This window comes from Sabethes cyaneus, chromosome 1 (genome assembly GCF_943734655.1).
Source record: "Sabethes cyaneus chromosome 1, idSabCyanKW18_F2, whole genome shotgun sequence".
Classification (NCBI taxonomy): Eukaryota; Metazoa; Arthropoda; class Insecta; order Diptera; family Culicidae; genus Sabethes; species Sabethes cyaneus.
This window is the reverse complement of record NC_071353.1, coordinates 11066005-11085883: the sequence shown is the minus strand read 5'-3', so window position 1 is coordinate 11085883 and position 19879 is coordinate 11066005. Positions and strand designations below refer to the sequence as shown.

The 19879-nt window shown below is 44.0% G+C and overlaps 1 protein-coding gene across 1 annotated transcript in view; it reads right to left on the bottom strand.

Moving 5' to 3' along the window:
• Positions 1-1010: 1010 nt before the first annotated feature.
• The window catches only part of LOC128732862 (telomere length regulation protein TEL2 homolog), a 36419-nt gene continuing 17550 nt past the window's right edge, over positions 1011-19879 (bottom strand). Inside the window, exons 2-6 of the mRNA XM_053826278.1 lie at positions 5763-5964; positions 5347-5698; positions 5189-5282; positions 4386-5131; positions 1011-4016 (exon numbers count right to left, since the gene is read on the bottom strand). Coding sequence (XP_053682253.1) covers positions 1219-4016; positions 4386-5131; positions 5189-5282; positions 5347-5698; positions 5763-5964 — 4192 coding nt within the window. The 3' untranslated portion in view covers positions 1011-1218. The remainder of the gene's footprint in view (positions 4017-4385; positions 5132-5188; positions 5283-5346; positions 5699-5762; positions 5965-19879) is intronic.

The following is a 19879-nucleotide window of genomic DNA, read 5'->3' as shown; positions in this document are numbered from 1 at the left end:
TCCGATGCTTTTGTGACATCTTTACGAAGATTAATCACCCGCTATGGAACGCCACCAGCTTCCGAGGGGCGACTCATGAATTGAACAGCCTCCTGTACCAGCAGTTCCAGAATCAGCAAACTGTGAACACCTCCAGTCCTTTTGTCACAGTCACTTTATCCCGCCAGATGCACGAAAATCTCGAATGACACGACGGATCCATATATACGCTATCACGCTCACCGGACGACCACTTATCGCTCCGGCTGAAACATCTCAGCTTAGCCTTTTAATAACCTCATCAGTTCCTACACAAGCACTGTTGAATTCTTGAACATCAGAAACCGTCACTGCTCTACAGGGTGTTAGTTAGCTCGGTGCAAATATCTTAAACTTTCTACTTCATGAAATTTAGTAACTGTTCAGATGCAAAAAGCTTTTAAATAAGTGTTTCTCGAGGCGTTTTCATCAATTTTTTCCTAAAAAAGTGTGAAAGCGTTGATTGCTTTTTTCTACCAATTTGAAGCTCTGGTATCATTCCACAAGTCGTTCTTTGGCGTGAAACGGTTATCTCTTTTAGTATCGGAAAACTGAACGAACTCGTGCATCACGCATAGCACACTAAATCACCGCGTGCGACGGAAACAGTTCGACAAAACAGACACCGACGAAGCCTGCAAGTAGTGGGCGAAATACGTAGGTATTTGTCGTGAATAAAATCAACAGTGGAATTTAATCGGAAAAAGTTTTCTTTTCTTTAATTTCAAGACGTTTATTTTGCCAAAATAGTTTTTAAGCAGTATTTAAAGTGACTTGAATGGTTATTGGCTTCCATTTGAATAGCACTGGTTACCTGACTTTTATTTTTTTTAATGGCTGATGAGGAAGTTTCATTTATTTCTACACGACAGAGTATTAAATTTGTTTTCGATTTCTAGTACCTTCTCATGGCCCGTGAACGTTTAAATGTATCAGCATCTTTGGCTCGAGCAGCACGTTCCTCTTTAAATGCTTAAATGTAATACTGACGAGTAGAATTATAACACTTGTTGATAGGTTTTAAAAACGGTGGAAATTTCCTGGCTACGGCGAATAGAAACAAGCATTTGACTCAAATAGCTTAACGTTATAGATTCGATCAACTTTACTAACATAAAAACACACTTCACATTAAGAAACTTTTATTATCAAATATTTCAAACATTTTTTTTTCTGCATTTCCAACAACTCACTTTTCCCTCAATCTTCGGCAAACAAATTGTAGCACATCACGAGCACGTGCTTCGCCAGCTCACGGCAATCTTCGTTGCGTTCGTTACGCACCACACTGCTTTGCACACATTCTTCCAACCACTGCCTTAGCTCGATTAGATCGCGGTAGAAATCCCGCTGAAGCATCTGCTTCGGGGTGGCCATCAGTACCGCAGCCAGCACCTGCAGCACCGATAGTCGCACCTTCGGCTCCTCGGCGAATCGCACCATTGCACTCAGATCGAACAGCTCGCGAGCCAGTTTGGCTACGATGGGGCAATTTTCCGCGGACAGCATCAGCACCGACAGGGTCTGCAGGAACGTCGTTAGCAGCAGATTATCCGCGTCGTACTGGAACCTTAGATTCGCGGTGAACAGAAATCGATTCGAGCCGAATCCGCGTAGCAACGGGAAAAAGAACCACCCGGCCACCGGTGCGAAACGATTGACGCTGGAGGTGCGGTTCGAAACCGGGCGCACTGCATGGAATCGACGAGTTTTCGCTGCGATCCGTTCGCGAATGACCTGTTCAGCGAGTTGACGTTTGCGGAGAAGTTCGTTTTCTTCGTGGAATTTTAGCTGGAGAGAATCCACTTTGGTAGGTGTTGTTTTACCGTCATTATTTGGCTTTGATACAGTGATTCGTTCCGTTTGGTTTAGGTTGGATAGGGTTTTGGCCGTCTGAGCTAGGATGTCCAGCATCAGAATCCGTCTGTTCAGAGAGTATTTGCTTAAGTCGGCGTGGAACTCCCGGCACAAATATTCGGCGCATTGTTGCGGAAATGTGGTGCAAATAGCAACGAGAGAGGAAAATTTTAGTTCTTCGAAGTTCTCTACATAGCAACGGCTTTCGAGGGTAAGAAAGATCTGCAGTAGATCTAGGGCAAGTTTTGGATCGTTATTAGCCAACTGTTGGTCGATTAGTTCGGGAGCAGTTTGAACGGCATATTCGAACAGTTCGGGGGATTGTTGATCCGAGCTGCTTATAAGAGCTTCGCGTAGGTCTAGCAGATATTTTGGACGAAATTTGTCCTGCTCGATTTTGCTGTCGTTGGTCATGTCGAACGGCTCTAAGTCATCGTCAGAATCCAACTCGGAATCATCACTGTCACCGTGCTTGCGTTCTTTGAGCGGACTTTTGCACCGGGGCAGCTCGACGGATAAGATTTCGCTTTGAACAACGGTGACTGGCTGTTCGACTGACAAAATGTTCAACCGTGGATGCTTGCTAACGCTGTTGTTTTCGAACATTCTCTCCACCAGCTCATCGGTCAGTTCTTGTTCTGCAATAATACCTTGAGAATGTTCATCTTCTAAAAACTTGCATCGCTTATTGAAGTTTCTCAAGTCATTTACCATGTCAAGCGTTTGCTTATCCATTCCTTCGAAATCAAATCGAAGACGATCTTCCTCTTTTACGGTTTTTTCGTCGAACATTCCCAGAATCACTTCGCTAACAATCATTCCAACGCAACGCATATTTTTTGCCGGCGACTCCAGATGACACTTTAGTCCTCCGAAAAGCAATCTTCGCAATTCTTGAGTTTCATTGCCGGTCAGAGGTCTTACTTTGAATTGGTGTCGATAGGCGATTGCCAGCAGAAGAAGCTTGGATAGATACAGGTGCTGCTCGAATGAGGTTTTCTGGATAGCACTCTTGCTGGACCAGACGGTGACCAGTTCTTGCGATAGATCGACCAGCATCGAAACGCTTTGGTTGTGATCGGATAATCGCGCTAGAAGGTGCATCAGATTATCGACGAGTTCATCCTCAGAATAGCAACTGAAAAGTGGAATTTTCTGACACAGAACGTAATGCCAATCGCCACCGTCGAGCAGGCCGTTTCGCGACGCAGGTAAAACGTGGATCAAAGCAACACCCATACGAAGGGCAATTATCGTTACGATTTCTATTGCAGAACGTGATAATTGAGAAAAAACTGAAGCGATAAGTGGGCGCTGCTGATAAGAGTTGTTTCTTGCCCAGGCTGATAAAATTTGCAAAGTAACTTGCATATGAGGAGAACTTTTTTCAAGGTTGTAATCGGTAATAACTTTACTTAGAAGTTTCGAGAGAAAACTTGTGTCCCATTTCTGATGCTCGTGCAATTGACAAATTTGGGTCAAGGCGTTGATTGCTTTTAAGATTTGTTGAAAAAGAAGTTGACTGAACTTAGCTGGAAGGAACATTTCCGGTGTCTCCCGTTGTAGAACGTTTGCCAGTTTGTTCGGTATGCCAGTTAGAATGCTGACCAGCTGGTCATATCTGATTTGCCGGTCGTACTTTCTCGCTCCGTTCTCGTTGGATCCCTTCAAACTAAGCTCGATAAAACAGATAGCCAAATACTCATCGTCCTGCAGTAAGCCAGTTAATATTTGAACAAATACCGCTCGGTTCTTGCTCAAATACTCACTGGAAGTTAACATCTGCAGTGCTTCAACGATGAATGCATGGTTGTGATCCAAGCTAAAAATCCTCCAAATTCGTCTGTCTAAGGCATCATCTTGGCCTGGAAATTGTTGATCAAATCTGGTCACTAACTCTGTCAATAGATCAGGATATTCTTGCGAAGCAAACTTGAGCCACTGTTCTTTATCGTCACAATAATCAATTCCTAGCAACTGTTCCGGAGTCCTAGGTCCAGGCAGACATTCCGTCAGTTCATCCAAGCTCGCTCGAATTGATAGTAGCTGTTCTTCGGAGCGAATTTGTGGCACCGTCTGTAGCAACTCCATCAGCGATCGGTAGCAGCTTTTTAGCAGTTGATTTCCGCTCTCGATAGGAACTGAAATGGCACAAACGAAACGCACAATTGTTCCCACTGACTATACACAGGGAAGCGCCATTGTCACAGACGGAACATGGCCACGGTAGCAGTCGTCAGACCGGATATAACAAGCGCGAATCATAGGCGAAAGTTTCACCTTATTGGTGTTGTTCAATGCGAAAAATACTGTCCATAAAAACATGTTATGCAAAACAAACTTGTTTTCATGAACAATCAGTTATTATAGTAAAGAGCATTCAAAGCAATTTATATACAATTGCAATCTTGAAAACTTTTTATAATATAATAGGAACGTAAAACTAAAGCTTGTTCAAAATTATACAGCCACAACCCTTTGAGAACCCCAAAAAAAGCAAATAAACATACCATTTGTGCTTCCAAGGTTCAAACCGCTCAAATCCGATAGCAAATCGTTCGTAATGCTAGCTGGCTGTTGCTGTTGTTGCTGCTGCTGCTGTACTGGAGCAAACATATTCATTCCACCAGCGGCTGGCATTCCGCTGAAGAGCAGTTCACTCGTTGGGGCGGCTGCCGCCAGCGGAACGGCAGTACCGAACGATGCAAAATCTGCGAAATCGTCCCCAGTCTTAGCCGTCGTCGTCGTCGTCGTCGGTTTCTTGGCACTCCCAAAGGCAGATTCGAAATCTCCGAAATCGGCAGCAACATCGTCGGCCCTAGGATTGAAGTCATCCAGTTCGGTCGAACGCGCACCGCTAGCGGGTCCTTCCGGAGATCCCGGACAGGTTTTGAAAAGGTCGTCCAAAATTTCCCCACTGCGCGCCTTCCCGCTGCTATCGGTGGTTGCGATTATCTCCTCAGCGTGGGTATTTCGGTGCGTTGGCGAATTGATGCCTAGATCTGTCTGTTTACCGTAGTTACTGGCTGCTCCCATATCGATTTTCTTGGCGCTCTTGGTTGCGGCAGCAGCGTTCGCTTTGACGACGGTGGCGGCAGCCGCCGATGGCGTTTTAATGTTGAGGTTGATTTTCTTCTCGCTCTGATGCATGGCCGATCCAGTGGAAGTCGTCGTGGTAGAACCCGCGGCCGATTGCGTCGAGAGGGCAGATGACTGGCGCGTTGCAGGGCTCTTTGAACGCTCTTTATCATAGTACCTACAAAAAGATACATTCTATATATTCAATGAAAAACGACAAAACAAAACTTCATACCTATTGGAAGAGGGTCCGTTCGATTCCGTGTCCGAATCTTCCCGCTCTCCGTCATACTGATAGTCGTACTCGTACCGATCCCGTCCTTCGTTGTCTGCAATTAATGATAGAAAGTGAATGTCACGAAATTTACTTTCAAAAGAAAAAAAAACACTTACATCCCCGGTCTTCCGTCCGTCGGCTGTCCCAACTGTCTCGATAACCACCATAGTCTGCTCCACCGCCACCGCCGCCATACCTCATGCCTCCACCCATCGCTTCCGAACTCATGCCGATGTACTTATCTTTGTTTTTCTTCGCTTTTTTGCGTTCCTCTCGAAGCTTATCGTCGTCTTGAATGAAATCAATTAGCTCGCGCACTTTGTGCCTCACATTGATACCCTGATCCTTGCCGTTTTCATCCACAAAAGTATAGTTTTCCAACGATCGCAGATCGTAGATGTGCTCTCGGGATGAGGTCACCACCCGCTCGGAACCATTACGCACTAGGTAGTTTAGCAATAGCAGACTCTGTAATTTTAAGAAAGACATTTAAAATCGATTCCGTTAGATGTGCCACAACTTTCAAACCAACCTTATATGTTCGTCGCCAGTTGCTCTTGTTGTCCTGCAGCATCCGTTTCCACAGCATCGACATCACTTCCGGAAAGTGTTCGTAGGTGAAAGTGGCATGGGCTAATTCTTGCATCAGTGGACCGGTCGGTCCCCACGGTTCGTCGTTGGTTGCCTCGCGTACTTTGCCCTCTATTTCCGTGTAGTTCATCACAACATTCGTCCTGTTTAAAGCAATTCGAATCGAAACAAGGTGGAGTTAGAGCGAGCATTCAGTCGCGGGTCGCTTGAAGAGCGCGTGTACAAACAAACGAGACGAACAAAAACTAAGCAGCGATAATTTTGGATCGTTTCTGTTTATCGACAAACACTCGTAAATTTCGTGTTTGACCAGTGCCGCGGAATGGGTTTTCAAGAGGCCAATATTAGCGGTATGCCAAGCGGCGCCTGTATGGAAATTAGTTCGGAACAAGTTGTAGGTATTTTGGATTTCTGTTTTTCAAACCAAAAATTTTCCTTTTTTTTTCCTTTTTTTCGGGTTATCCAACTGGTCGCTTAATAGCGTATAAAACTCTGCGCTGGGCCCTTTTGTGATGTCAACAAAGTGTCAGGGAGACCTCAAACATCAGTTCTACCTGACGAGACAGGCACCGTCGCCCACTAAAACACAGGTAGAGCCCCAAGCATAGTCGTCACGCCTATACCCGCAGGCGGAGGCGTTTCGGCCCTGCGCGGACTCCACGAACTGACTCTAAGATCTCTCTGCCAAAGGCCGGAAAGTCATATTTTAAATATAATGATGATGATGACGATGATGATGATAATGATGATGATGACGATGATGATGATGACGATGATGATAATTGTTACGGAGAAACAAAACTAGACACTATTCCTGATAGCAATCTTTATATTCAGAAGCTTCAAGCTAAAACGAGTACAAATGTTACATATAGGTTATCTTACAAACAATGGTCACTTACAAAATAGTGATTCTATCACGGATTAGATCAAGCTGTCGCATATATGCTGATTAAACAACTTCACTGTGCTAAGAAAGAAAGCTGTGAGCTATTTTTAAATGTACGTTATTTATGCAAATACCTATAGTTTTGAGAAGACGCTCAACACAGAACACGTTCTTAAGCTTTGCTCGCAAATTACGCTATTATAATTATGGGAACATAGTTTATAATTAGCACATTAGTATACAAAATATTTCATCACACTTACATAATTAACTTCACTATCGTAATTACAATTAAACTTTTATAAATTTTTTAATTCCAAGCAATTTATTGAAAACCTAATCGTATTATACGCGGGATCAGTATTATGGATCACCGCGCTATTAATCAAGCCAATTGTATAGCGCTTCTTTGTGCACTTGGTGCAGCATAAGTCGAGCAGTTGAGAGTGGCACATCTAGCAACCAGCACGATCGTGATCGACGAGCAGATCGCAACCCAACCCTTATGCCCGGTTGCCAACATCCCCCGCCTCGTAAGGATGAGTAATGGAGTCGTCCTTACCATTTTCGTCCACTTCTAGAACCGCTAGCTTGGAAACGGGGCGTCGATACATGCCGTCGGATGTCTGGACCACAGCTTGTCGGACTCTCCCATCTTGTCCAGCAATTACCTCAAGGACTCTACCACGAATCCATCCATTTCTTTTCGTCTCGTCAATAACAATAACCAGATCGTTGGACATCAACGCTCGTACATCATCGTGCCATTTATTTCGCCTGGTCAACGTGGGTAAATATTCCCTTACCCATCTTCTCCAAAAATGGTTAAGACAGACAAAGATCTGGTGCCAAGAATTCCGTACAACTTCAACGCCATCGGTTGGTTCCATTGGTTGTTTGAGCCCACTTGAACTGCCGAGGATAAAATGGTTGGGCGTCAACGCCTCCTGTTCCTCGGAGTCTAGAGGTAGATAAGTCAACGGCCGATTATTTACAATGGCTTCAGCCTCAATTACCATCGTCAGTAGTCCCTCATCATCCAACTTGCAGTTTTGTGGTAAGCTATTCATCGCGGTCTTGATTGAGCGGACCATTCGTTCCCATGATCCGCCCATGCTGGGTGCTGCAGGTGGTATGAAGAGCCATTTGGTATGTGCGCTAGTGAATGTAGCTGCAGACTCTTTATGAATTTCCTCTATTTGCTTCTTCAATATTGTCGCTGCTCCCACGAAATTCCGTCCGTTGTCCGAATAAAACTCGAGGGGGGCTCCACGTCGTTTTACAAATCTTCGAATGCAAGCTATGCACGACTGCGTTGACAGTGTGTATGCCACTTCCACATGGACCGCTCTTATAGTTAGGCACGTAAATACTGCTATCCAACGTTTAGCGTTCGATCGACCAACTTTGACCAAAAGGGGTCCAAAATAGTCTAAACCCACAAAGCTAAAGGGACGTACGAATGGAGACAACCGTCCAGTCGGAAGAGGTCCCATCCTGGGAATTTCAGGACGTGCCTTATAGACTTTACACATTTGGCATTGGGTCGAAATCTTTCGAACTAGTGTTCTTAGGTGTGGCACGTAAAACCGCTGACGTAACTCATTCACAACTGTTTCTGCATTGGCGTGAAGGTAGTTTCGATGGTAGTAGTCAATCACAAGAAAGGTAATTCGGTGTCCTTTCGGAAGGATTATCGGAGACTTAATTGTTTCTGGAACTAAATTGACCGCATTTATACGGCCATCAATAAGCAAGACTCCGTCTTTATCAAGCATCGGTGAGAGCTTGTAAAGAGGACTTGACCTTTCCACAGAACGTCGCTTTTCGATCGGCAATCCTTCATTGTGGCGAAGGGTGACGATCTCATCCGGATATGCTTCGAGTTGAGCTTGCTTCCACAATAATATTTCGGCTTCCATCAAATCCTGCTGTTCGAGTCGTTCACAGTTTATCCTGCCACCGACAGATTTTGCTTTCCAGAGTTGTCCGATTTTAATTACGTAGGCTGTCGCTCTATGAAGACGTTCCCATTTGGAGAACCTTGTCACATCCACCAATGGTTCAGGAGTAGCAATTTCCGCGTGAACGAAACACGGACGAAGTTCTTCACTGGTGGTCACGGGCGTGTGTTTATTCGTTGGCCACTGATCTTCCGCCTGATACAAGAAACTAGGTCCGACATACCATCGAGAATCTGCGTCAAAACATGGGCCCTTACCCCATTTGGTGGCTTCGTCGGCGACGTTAGATTTACTAGGAACCCACCTCCATTCACATTCTTTGGTCAGCGAGAGAATCTCGCCAATCCGACAAGCAACAAACTGTCGATATTTGCGATGTTCGGAGCGAATCCAACATAGAACAGTGTGTGAATCGGACCACAGGAACCGTCGCGTAATAGTTACAGAATGATATTTTTCCACAAACGTAAGTAGACGGGCACCAATTGCAGCAGCCATCAGCTCCAACCGCGGTATGGATACATATTTCAAAGGCGCAACCTTTGTCTTGGCCGAAACTAAGGTACACTGTACAGAATCATCTGGTTTAACAATTCGAAAGTAAACTGCAGCGCCATATGCTTCCTCGCTAGCATCGACAAACACGTGGGCTTGGAGATTTCTGTAAAGTTCCGCATTTGCAGCGCGGAAATAACACCTCGGAATTTCGATCCCCTTGATATCAGCGAACTTTTCGGTCCACCTCTTCCACTGCGAGAAAATCTTATCGCTTACCGGCTCGTCCCATGTAATACCGGAGCGCCACACTTCCTGCATTACGATTTTACCGTGTATCAAGAATGAAGCCAGTAAACCGAGTGGATCAAAAAGGCTCATGATGCACTTCAGTATCTGCCGTTTTGTCGGCCTTTTATTCCCGTGGATTAAAGACATGATATCTTCGGAGAACGAGGTAGGGAAACTAAGCATATCGTACTCAGGAAGCCAATGCATTCCTAAAACTCGTTCAAAATTATTCGTTGTTGGTGAAAGATTCTTCTCGGTCGCGTTCGCTTTCTCGCCGAGGTAATCCAGAACAGCTTTGCTATTAGAAGACCAATTTCGGATTTCAAATCCTCCTTTACTGTGCACGAACCGTACATCTGCTGAAACCTCCTGTGCTTCTCGAATGTTTTCAAAGCTTTCCAGATAATCGTCAACATAATGACATTTCAGGATCGCTTGTGCTGCTCTAGGAAATCTGTCCGCAAATTCCAGAGCATTCTGATTTTTTATAAACTGCGCTGAGGATGGAGACGATGTTGCCCCAAATGTGACGACATTCATTATGTATACGCTTGGTGGCTCTTTCGGTTTATCGCGCCACAGAAAACGTTGCGAATGCCTATCGGTTTCTTTAACCAGTATCTGGTGAAACATTTGTTTTATGTCTCCACAAACAGCCACAGGGAACTGGCGAAAACGGAACAAAACAGAGGGCAGCGGTAGTAGCATATCTGGTCCCGGAAGAAGAAGATCATTAAGGGATATTCCGTTAACTTTCGCGGCTGCGTCCCAAACCAGCCTGACCTTCCCTGGTTTTTTGGGATTTTGAACGACGCCCAACGGAAGGTACCAAATTCGCTTTGGATCAGCACTGATTAGCTCAGTTTCAGTTGCTCGATGGGTGTACCCCTTATCTAAATACTCTTGAATCTGTCGATGTACTTCCTCCTTCAGGGCTGGATCTCGATTCATCCTCTTTTCGAGGCATTCTAACCGACGGATGGCCATAGGAAGACTATCTGGCAGTTCCACGCGATCGCATCTCCATAATAGTCCAGTTTGAAACCGATCTCCGACTCGCTGTGTAGTTTCCTTAAGTATTTTCCACGCTCGCTTTACCGCTTCTGATTCCAAAGGCTCAGCTGTTGAGATTCCAGTATCTTCTATGCTGAAATACTCCTTCAGTAAACCGTCTAACTTCTCTTCCATCGCGCAGTCGCAAATGTGATAACTGAATTGTTTTGTGTCTTGACACTTTCCAAAGCTGCCGTACACACACCACCCGAGCCGGGTTTTAGCTGCGGCTGGGCCTTCTTTTCCTTCTCTGATCTTTTGTGGAACAGCCAGAATCAGATCACGTAAACCGACTAGTAGCTTCGGCGTAGCGTTTGCATAGCTTCGAACGGGCAGGCCCCTTAGGTGCTCGAAGCGCTCTTGCAGTTGGTCGAACCGTAGGGTTTGTGTTGGAAGGTTGAGGCTTTGCACAGTCCTAGCATTTTCCAGACGAAAACGTTTTTGATTGCCTACACCAGACATCTCAAACGAAATAAGCTGAGAATCTTCTTCTGTACGAGACATTTTAGCCGTCCATTGCAAACAGAGGGGAACGTTGGGTCCGCTAACGCCTAACTGTTTCGCCAAGTTTTGCTCGATCAGTGTCGCGGATGAGCCTTCGTCTAAGAAGGCGAAGGTGTCAATGGATGCCGACTCGCCATAAAGAGTCACAGGGATGATTCTAAATAGAACAGGCTGGTCACTGTGGTGGTGAGTGTGATTTTCGTTCAACGAAACAGTAGCTGGTTTAATTCCATTCGATGCAGAATGCAGTAATGGATGGTGCCGAATTTGGCAACCATTCACTCCGCATCGGTTGGAACTCCTGCATGCCCTCCGGCCATGCATATTCAAACAATTTCGACAAATATTCAATGCATGAACAGTTTTCCATCGAGTTTCAATGCTAGCGTCTTTAAATTTTACACAATCTTTCACTCGGTGCCCATTTCGGTTGCATACTACGCAAGGCTTTTCTACTTCTGACCTACTAATTACCCTGTTCAAAACATTATCAGCGTGTGCGTGTATGTAACCTTTTTCTCTGGTTTTGAATTTTTCATTTCTAACCCCTGAGCTATCTATGGGTACCACTATCTTGCTTACTGATTCTACTACCTTAGCCATAAAGTCGCTAAATGTTTGCAATGTTGCGGGTAAGTAATGTAAACGCTCTGCCCACTGCAGCTTAATATTAGGTGGCAGCTTTTCAACCAGCTCTTGGACTAGAACTGGGTTGGAGAGATGCGCTTGTTGTCCGGCAGCAACCAAATGTTGGGTAAGATTCCTCACTGCTATTCCGTAGTGGATCAATGTTTCCAACTTTTCAATCCTCGGTGCCGGTGTCTCTCGAACGTTCTTAATTAAACGGGTGATGATGACTTCAGGACGGCCATATAGTGTTTCAAGAGTCTTCATCACATCAGGCACGGATTCTGGAGACAACAGATAGTAACGAACAGATTTAAGCGCATTGCCTTTCAGGCAGCGCTGCAGACGGGCTAAATTTTCGGCATTGCTATACCCACACGCCGCCGTTGAATTGTTGAAACTGCTCACGAAGATAGGCCACTCTTCGGGTTCACCATAGAAATCGGGTAAATCTCTCGGCATGACTTGCCTGGCCGACAGTTGTTCTGAAGATGGCCTGGGAGGTGCAACGATCGGGGGTATTTCGAAAATCGGTGCTGCTACAGTGGAAGTACTAGGTTGTCCCTGGCGGCTCCATTCTTCACAGTCGTTTGGCGGAGAAAATATTGGAATGACGGGTATGGGAGCTTGAGTGACATGGTTTTGAGCCGGTGGTGAAATGATGTATGGCATTCTGCTGGAATAATCCTGTGGTAGGTTAGTAATTGCCAGCGTGTGGCTTGCTTTAGGGATGGCGCCCTTTGAAGCGTCTGGCTGCGGAGCGCTATTCGCTTGATCGCGCTGCTCTGCTTGGATCTGGCACTTAGTTAGCAATCTCTGCAATTCTCGCAACTGAGCTGCATCAGGAACGGATTGTTTTTCGCACTTTTCCAATTGATGTTTCAGTTGGCGAAATGAACATTCTTGTTCTGCAGTCTCGACTGCTGGCATACTCTGACAGGCACTCAGCTGAACTTGTGCGTCTTGTTGGATGACCTGTGGAACAGTACTGGTTCCTCCAACCGCGCCTAATTCGTCCGCGAGATGCTCTGTCACTCGCGAGAGACGATTACTTTGTTGCGATAACGGATTCTCATGGGAAGCCAAAGCTTTCTGGCTTAGCACCCAGTCACTCACGTGAGCTTGCTTACCTCGCGCCTCTGCTGTAGGTAATTTATCACGGATGCTACGATTATCCTCATCATCTGCCCTCAGCGATTCTTCCAGTAACTGGAACTTTTCCGCAATGTACTTCTTTTCCAGCTCGAGCCGCTTATTTTCTAATTTTCGCTGTTCGTCCAGCCGTTGTAAGCTTAGTTCGAGGCGTAGCTTACGGCTTGATGCTGATGATTCGACAGACACTGATTTTGCTGGAACGGGAACGGGCAGGCACTTCGAACATGTCCATTGGCGTTCAGACACAGAACCGGTGACACCGGCGCAGGAATAGTGCCACCAACAATGGCACTCATCACAAGCAACCAAGTCGTCGGCCGAATCTGGTTTCTTACAGGCAGTGCAGCTGTACGTATTCTCCGGATCTGTACTGACGTTGGGAGTCTTATCCGCGCTCATATTTTCTTGAAGTTTTGTTACGGAGAAACAAAACTAGACACTATTCCTGATAGCAATCTTTATATTCAGAAGCTTCAAGCTAAAACGAGTACAAATGTTACATATAGGTTATCTTACAAACAATGGTCACTTACAAAATAGTGATTCTATCACGGATTAGATCAAGCTGTCGCATATATGCTGATTAAACAACTTCACTGTGCTAAGAAAGAAAGCTGTGAGCTATTTTTAAATGTACGTTATTTATGCAAATACCTATAGTTTTGAGAAGACGCTCAACACAGAACACGTTCTTAAGCTTTGCTCGCAAATTACGCTATTATAATTATGGGAACATAGTTTATAATTAGCACATTAGTATACAAAATATTTCATCACACTTACATAATTAACTTCACTATCGTAATTACAATTAAACTTTTATAAATTTTTTAATTCCAAGCAATTTATTGAAAACCTAATCGTATTATACGCGGGATCAGTATTATGGATCACCGCGCTATTAATCAAGCCAATTGTATAGCGCTTCTTTGTGCACTTGGTGCAGCATAAGTCGAGCAGTTGAGAGTGGCACATCTAGCAACCAGCACGATCGTGATCGACGAGCAGATCGCAACCCAACCCTTATGCCCGGTTGCCAACAATAATAATGATGATGATGAGAAGAAAAATAATAGATCGAATTTGTAAATGTGCTTTGGACTTTTTGTACCACTCGAGTTGCAATATGTGGTATAGTGAAGAAGTGGAGGATTCGTCAGCCCCGCCTGACACCGGTCTTCAACCGCGCGCCCGCTTTCAGTTTTCCAACACAAACAACCACAAATGAACCAATAGGTAAGACAAATTTCGGAGCATTAGTGGTTATCAACTTATCAGGGCAAATTTAATCTTTCATCCCCTTAGCATTCACAGTGTATTCCCACGATACAAAGTAAATTGAGCGCAGCACAAGCTGGACGTTCGCGGTAGTCGACAGAAGCTTCAAAATATAGACTCGCCCGCCTTCCAACCCTCGAGACCAAAGTGCTGTAAAGCTCTGGGCTTAAACGTCTCTTTAAGACTCGACCCCTTCCCATTGACAGAGCCCGCGGGCGGCCATCAGAGCTCAGGACAGCCACGGGGCCACTGCAAAAATCCTACTCTATCCAGCAGCACCGCCTAGCCGAAACTCGAACACGCGACACGAATTGACCTAATTTTCCCATCTGCTACCTAAGAAGTGCTATTACCCGTAATTATTACAGAGTGGTTCTTCGGCATCCAATTGGATCTGGTATCCCGCTTACATCCCCTTACTAACCCTAAGCCCCCGACCAACTCAATCAATCCGACATTTTTCGGAGATATTTGTGACAGTTGTGATAAATAGGGATGAATCCCAGAAAACTTAATCTATTGTCAGAGATCCCCATACTGGCCTTATTCTTAAACGGAATAAAAGCACTTTCTGAACAACGCAACAATCACATTTGGTAAATTTTTACCCCGAGTCCCACTTGAAATCACAAAAGTATTTTGATATATACCCACATTCAGAAGTAAACGTGACCGCTGTTCATTTACTGATTAGTCAAAAAGCCCTACACCACGACAAGGTTCAGTTTTATCGTAGGGCTGTTTTTCAAACCAAAAATTTGATACAATATTTAAAAATAACATCGTAAATGGAATATATTTAAGAAGTCAAACATTTCTGTTCTATATAGCCGTACATACATTGCAGGCTAATCTTGTGAATCAGGTGTGCGATTGCAAAAAAAAAATTGTAACACAATTTATTCCAGATGTGTTTAACAATAAAACTTCATTAACTTTTTCATGAAATTCAGCCCTTATACTTTATAACAGTATTTCTGCTTTATATTGGTATTTGGTGGGACAGAACAGAACAGGCCACAGAACTTTTTAAAAAAAAATCCCGATCGGATTGGACTTTTTAAGTTAACATAGGTTGTTTACATTTCCGAGTGAAACTCAGAAATCGAAACTATCATTCGTCTGAAATAGAACGCAGACTTCAAAATCTCTGAAGATCTGGTTTGCGTCACAGATCAGGGTGACTGGTTTGGTAGTAGGTTGAAAAGCAGTTGGTCAGCCAATAGTAGTGTTCATATCAATCCCAAAAGCACAAACATTACTTCAATTTAAGCCTGCATCAATCAAGCGTTCAACAGGATGAATTGCGACCGGCTGCAACTATATTATTTTAGCTTTGCATGATGGCTATCTCGAAGAGGTGAAGACTCTGCAAAGAAACATGAACCAGGAATCGCAAAGAACTCCGGCATCAATCGAAAGGTGCAGTCATACCTATATATAAAATGTGTTTCTGGAAGCTATAGGCGTGATGTGAGTTGGACGCAAACTTCAGCAGTCTGTATTCCCGTCGCTCGATGTAAAACATCCGCCAAACGTGGGGAAACGCGGCGACCGACGACAGGTTAATACTGTTTTATCAGGAGAAATTTGGCCATGCCAATCGAGAAACGGTATGCAACGAATTGTGCCAGCGATTTTACATTCCCAAAACTCGTTCAGCAATATAACGAGCGGTAAAGGATTGTATGTGGTGCCGCTGTCAACCGCTGCTGGTCGAAGTTTCCAATGACGGCACAGCTATCACCACAACGGACTAGGCCACACGTTCGACTATTCAGCTCGACGGACGTAGACTACTTAGGACCAGTAGAAGTTGTAGAAGGAACGCAATGGGAGAACAGGAGGGTGATATTTTCCACCTGCTTGATGACGCGAGCGGTGCTCTTAGAGGCGGTATCACAGTTTGACAACACAGTCGTCTCTGAAAACAATCCGGCGGATCATTAGTGATCGAGGAACTGCGAATGATATTCTTGCGGACAATGGCACAAACTTTAAGGGTACGAGTCGTAAATTGGGAAAAACAAAGCGAATTAATAATAAAACAGCAGAAACATTCATGAGCCCTACAACTGTACAGTGAAGTTTCATCCCCCTGGGGTTGCCGCGTATGGGTGGCGCTTGGGAACGTTTAGTGCGTTCTGCAAAAGAGATTCTACAGGTATTAGATGGCGGTCGTAAGCAGACGGATGAAATTCTTCGTGTATTTTACGCTTATTATGTAGCCGAAAAACCCCATAGAATCCAACAATGTTAAGCATATTTGTAGATTAGGACAAAAACTAATAAATGACATGTATAAATTACCGAATAAAACTTCCGTTTTGTTTTGAATCTCCGATTCAAGCAAAATGTAGCATATCAAAATTTCCAGAATTGTATGAGCATGGTAATGGACTATAAATCAATTTGATCAAATGATAATTTTTTATCTTATGGCTGCAGAAGAGTTTCCGGAAGTACACAGAGGAGCGAGAGAGAGAGAGAGAGAGAGAACAAGACGGAGCATCTTATAAAATTAAGCCTGTGCGAGATTGAGTTTTTCGGTGCCGAGGCGAAACGAAAAGAAATTCAAGCTCAATTTCGATTGCGCGAAATTATTCAAAACGAAATCAGGACCAATTTCGAACTTTCGAAACGAAACAAAATTATGTTTAAATTTCGTCGAAATTGAACGAAATATCGCGAAATTTTGATAATTTTTTTTATTGGGGTAAATATTTTTTATATAAAATACTTAATAGTAACTATCCTATATCATATTGTGTGTTCAATCACAAGTGGTGACTTTTCAACACCATTAGAATTGCATTACTTACACTTCTTCCTTGTAATACAATAACTTGACCAAATCGGAACGGCATATAACATTGCCGGTCTAAAAATTTGTTTGTAAATCAATAGTTTATTTTTCAGACAAAGTCTAGAATTTCTGTTTATGAGAGGATATAAGCATCTCATATATTTATTATATTTTGCTTGTATACTTTCAATGTGGTCTTTAAAAGTAAGGTTTTTATCACAAATTAATCCTGTGGTAACCGACAACCGTAGCACACGCGTCTAACTAAGAGAATGACGAAGTATATTTGTTCGCTATTGAACCAACCCGACAGAGACGATATATTACTAACACATGGCAAATGAATGAACATAATACTTACATGAGTATTCAGATCCAGACTGTACTTACAAGTTCTGCTGTCTACCACATCCCCCTTTCCATAGAAAAAGAATAGATTTTTATTCATTTATTAATTCAATATAATGGTATAATAATGTAAATCACAAACTACATTACTACAATTATACAATGTTAATTACTGCATGTGATATCAAGGAAAACAATACTTTAAAGCGCACGGCGCATTGACTTGCGCAATCTCTCAGACCGCCTAGGAGCCTCTTCAATAGGATCTGCAGTTGGCATCTCAACTTCTTCGACATCGTCTGATGAGCCAAGAATTTTCTTGAGGTGCGAAACGTTCCTGTCATATGACTTGCCTGTTTCCAATGATTCAACGCGAACCTTCGATCCTTTTCGCTCTGCAACCAAGAACTTCTCCTTAAGGAAGTTGGTCGAGAGCTTATTTGCAGGATGTAGATTTAGCATAAGTACGACGTCTCCGACCACGATGTCACTAGGTTTAGCTCGACGCTTAGCATCCTCTCGCTCCTTCCCTGAAAATTTTTGTGATCTATCTCTGTCGACGAAGTCAGCTGAAGGAATAGCCGTAGACAGATCATCAAGTTCTGGAAATTTTGTGCGCAGTTTACGGTTTTGAAGAAGCTCATTTGGCGCTTTGCCGGTGGTACTGTGAGGTGTGTTGTTATACATTTCTAAGTACCGGTCCATTTCCGTCCGCCAGCTTCCATAGAGCGCGTTAGCGATTTTCAATCGCTTTAGTAAAGAACGGTTTTGCCGTTCTACCTCACCGTTAGCTTGAGGCCAGTATGGTGATGTATGGTTAAGAAAGATCCCTTTTCTTCTGCAGTAGTCTTCGAGGTCAGTTGCCACAAACTGCTTTGCGTTATCCAGGGTTATGGTACGCGGATTACCCCAGAGTAGAAAGATTTTGTCCAGCCTTTTGATCGTTTCTTTGGCGGTGATAGTGGTCATAATTTCCAGGTCTACATGTCGACTGAAATAGTCGATTACTACTAAAATGTACTCTCCTGAAGGTAATGGACCCAGGAAATCGATGGCAATATCAACCCACGCCTTGACCGGTAGAGATCTACGTTGCATCGGCTCTGGAACATCAGGAACCTGTACCAATCGACATCCTTCACATTTCTCGCACACTTTTATCGCATCTTGGTCCATATTCGGCCACCAACATCGATCTCGCAACCGTCTTTTCATAGAAGAATGACCAGGAGGCCCTTCATGAGCAAGCATCAACATTCTTTCCCTCAAGTTCTTTGGGATAACCAACTTCAATCCCCGCATGACAATGCTGTTTGCATACGACAGTTCTGAGCGAAAAACTGAGTATTGTTTCACATTGACAGATGACCAATCTTCAGTCATGATAGCAAGTTTTACGGCCTGAAGCTCACTATCATTATCAGTAGCTTCAGCTACCTCTGAAATGTCTATCGCTGCTGTTTCTTGGATCGACCGTATAGCACATTCGGTTCCCTGATCATAATCCGACTGTTCAAATTCGTTTATCAGTTCAGAAAACGTAACTGCCATGGTCCGTCTTATGTATACTTCTGATTCGTTATCCCAAGACTGATCTGACATATGTGATGCCAACCGAGATAGAGGATCAGCGATATTTGAAGAACCCTTTCTGTAAACGACTCTGAATTTGAAAGCTTGAAGCCTGAGCATCCACCGTTCAATTCTGGCTGTTGGGCGTGAATTCGATGTGAACAAGACCTCCAGGGGTCGATGATCCGTTTCCAACGTAAAGGATATTCCCAACAAATAGATTTTGAATCGCTCAACCCCCCAAACAATTCCTAGTGCCTCCTTCTCTATTGGGGGATATCGTTGCTCTGTTGGCGACAAACTTCGCGACGCATAGCTGATGACCCGTGGTTGATTTTGCTTCAGTTGTATTAACACTGCACCGAGTCCTACTCCAGATGCATCCGTCACCAGGATTGTTTGATCTCTCGGGTCATAATATCCCAGATGCTCCAAATTACTGATACGTTCCTTGAGCATCTCAAAACACTCGTTATGTTTTGTCAACCACTGGAAATTACTAGTGCTCTTCAAAAGCTCACGTAAAGGATGACTTGATGTTGATAAATTCGGAATAAAGCGAGAAACATATGTGACGAGACCCAGGAAGCTTCGAAGCTCTTCCTTGTTCCGTGGTGGTCGACATCTAGAAAGTGATTTGATTTTGTCATCGGAGGGGAGTACACCAGTTGCCGAAAGCTTATGCCCAAGAAACTGAATTTCTTGTTGTTTGAACTTACACTTGTGAACATTGAGTGACAGGACGTGATTTTTGAGCACATCTAGCGTTTGTTTCACTGCATCGTCATGTTCCTGTTCTGTCAATCCCCAAATTACTATGTCGTCGATGAAAACTACCGTATGAGAACACTCAGCTAGTATGCTTTCCATGAGATTCTGGAAAAACTCTGGAGCGTAGTTCACACCAAATAACAGTCGAGTGTACCGAAAGAGGCCCCAGTTTGTAATGAACGTTGTGATGTCTCGACTTTCTTCTGCTAATTCGACCTGATGAAATGCCTGTTTGATATCTAGAGTTGTGAAGTACTTGGCTCCGCTGAACCGTGATAGCAAATCATCGAATATAGGCAAAGGAT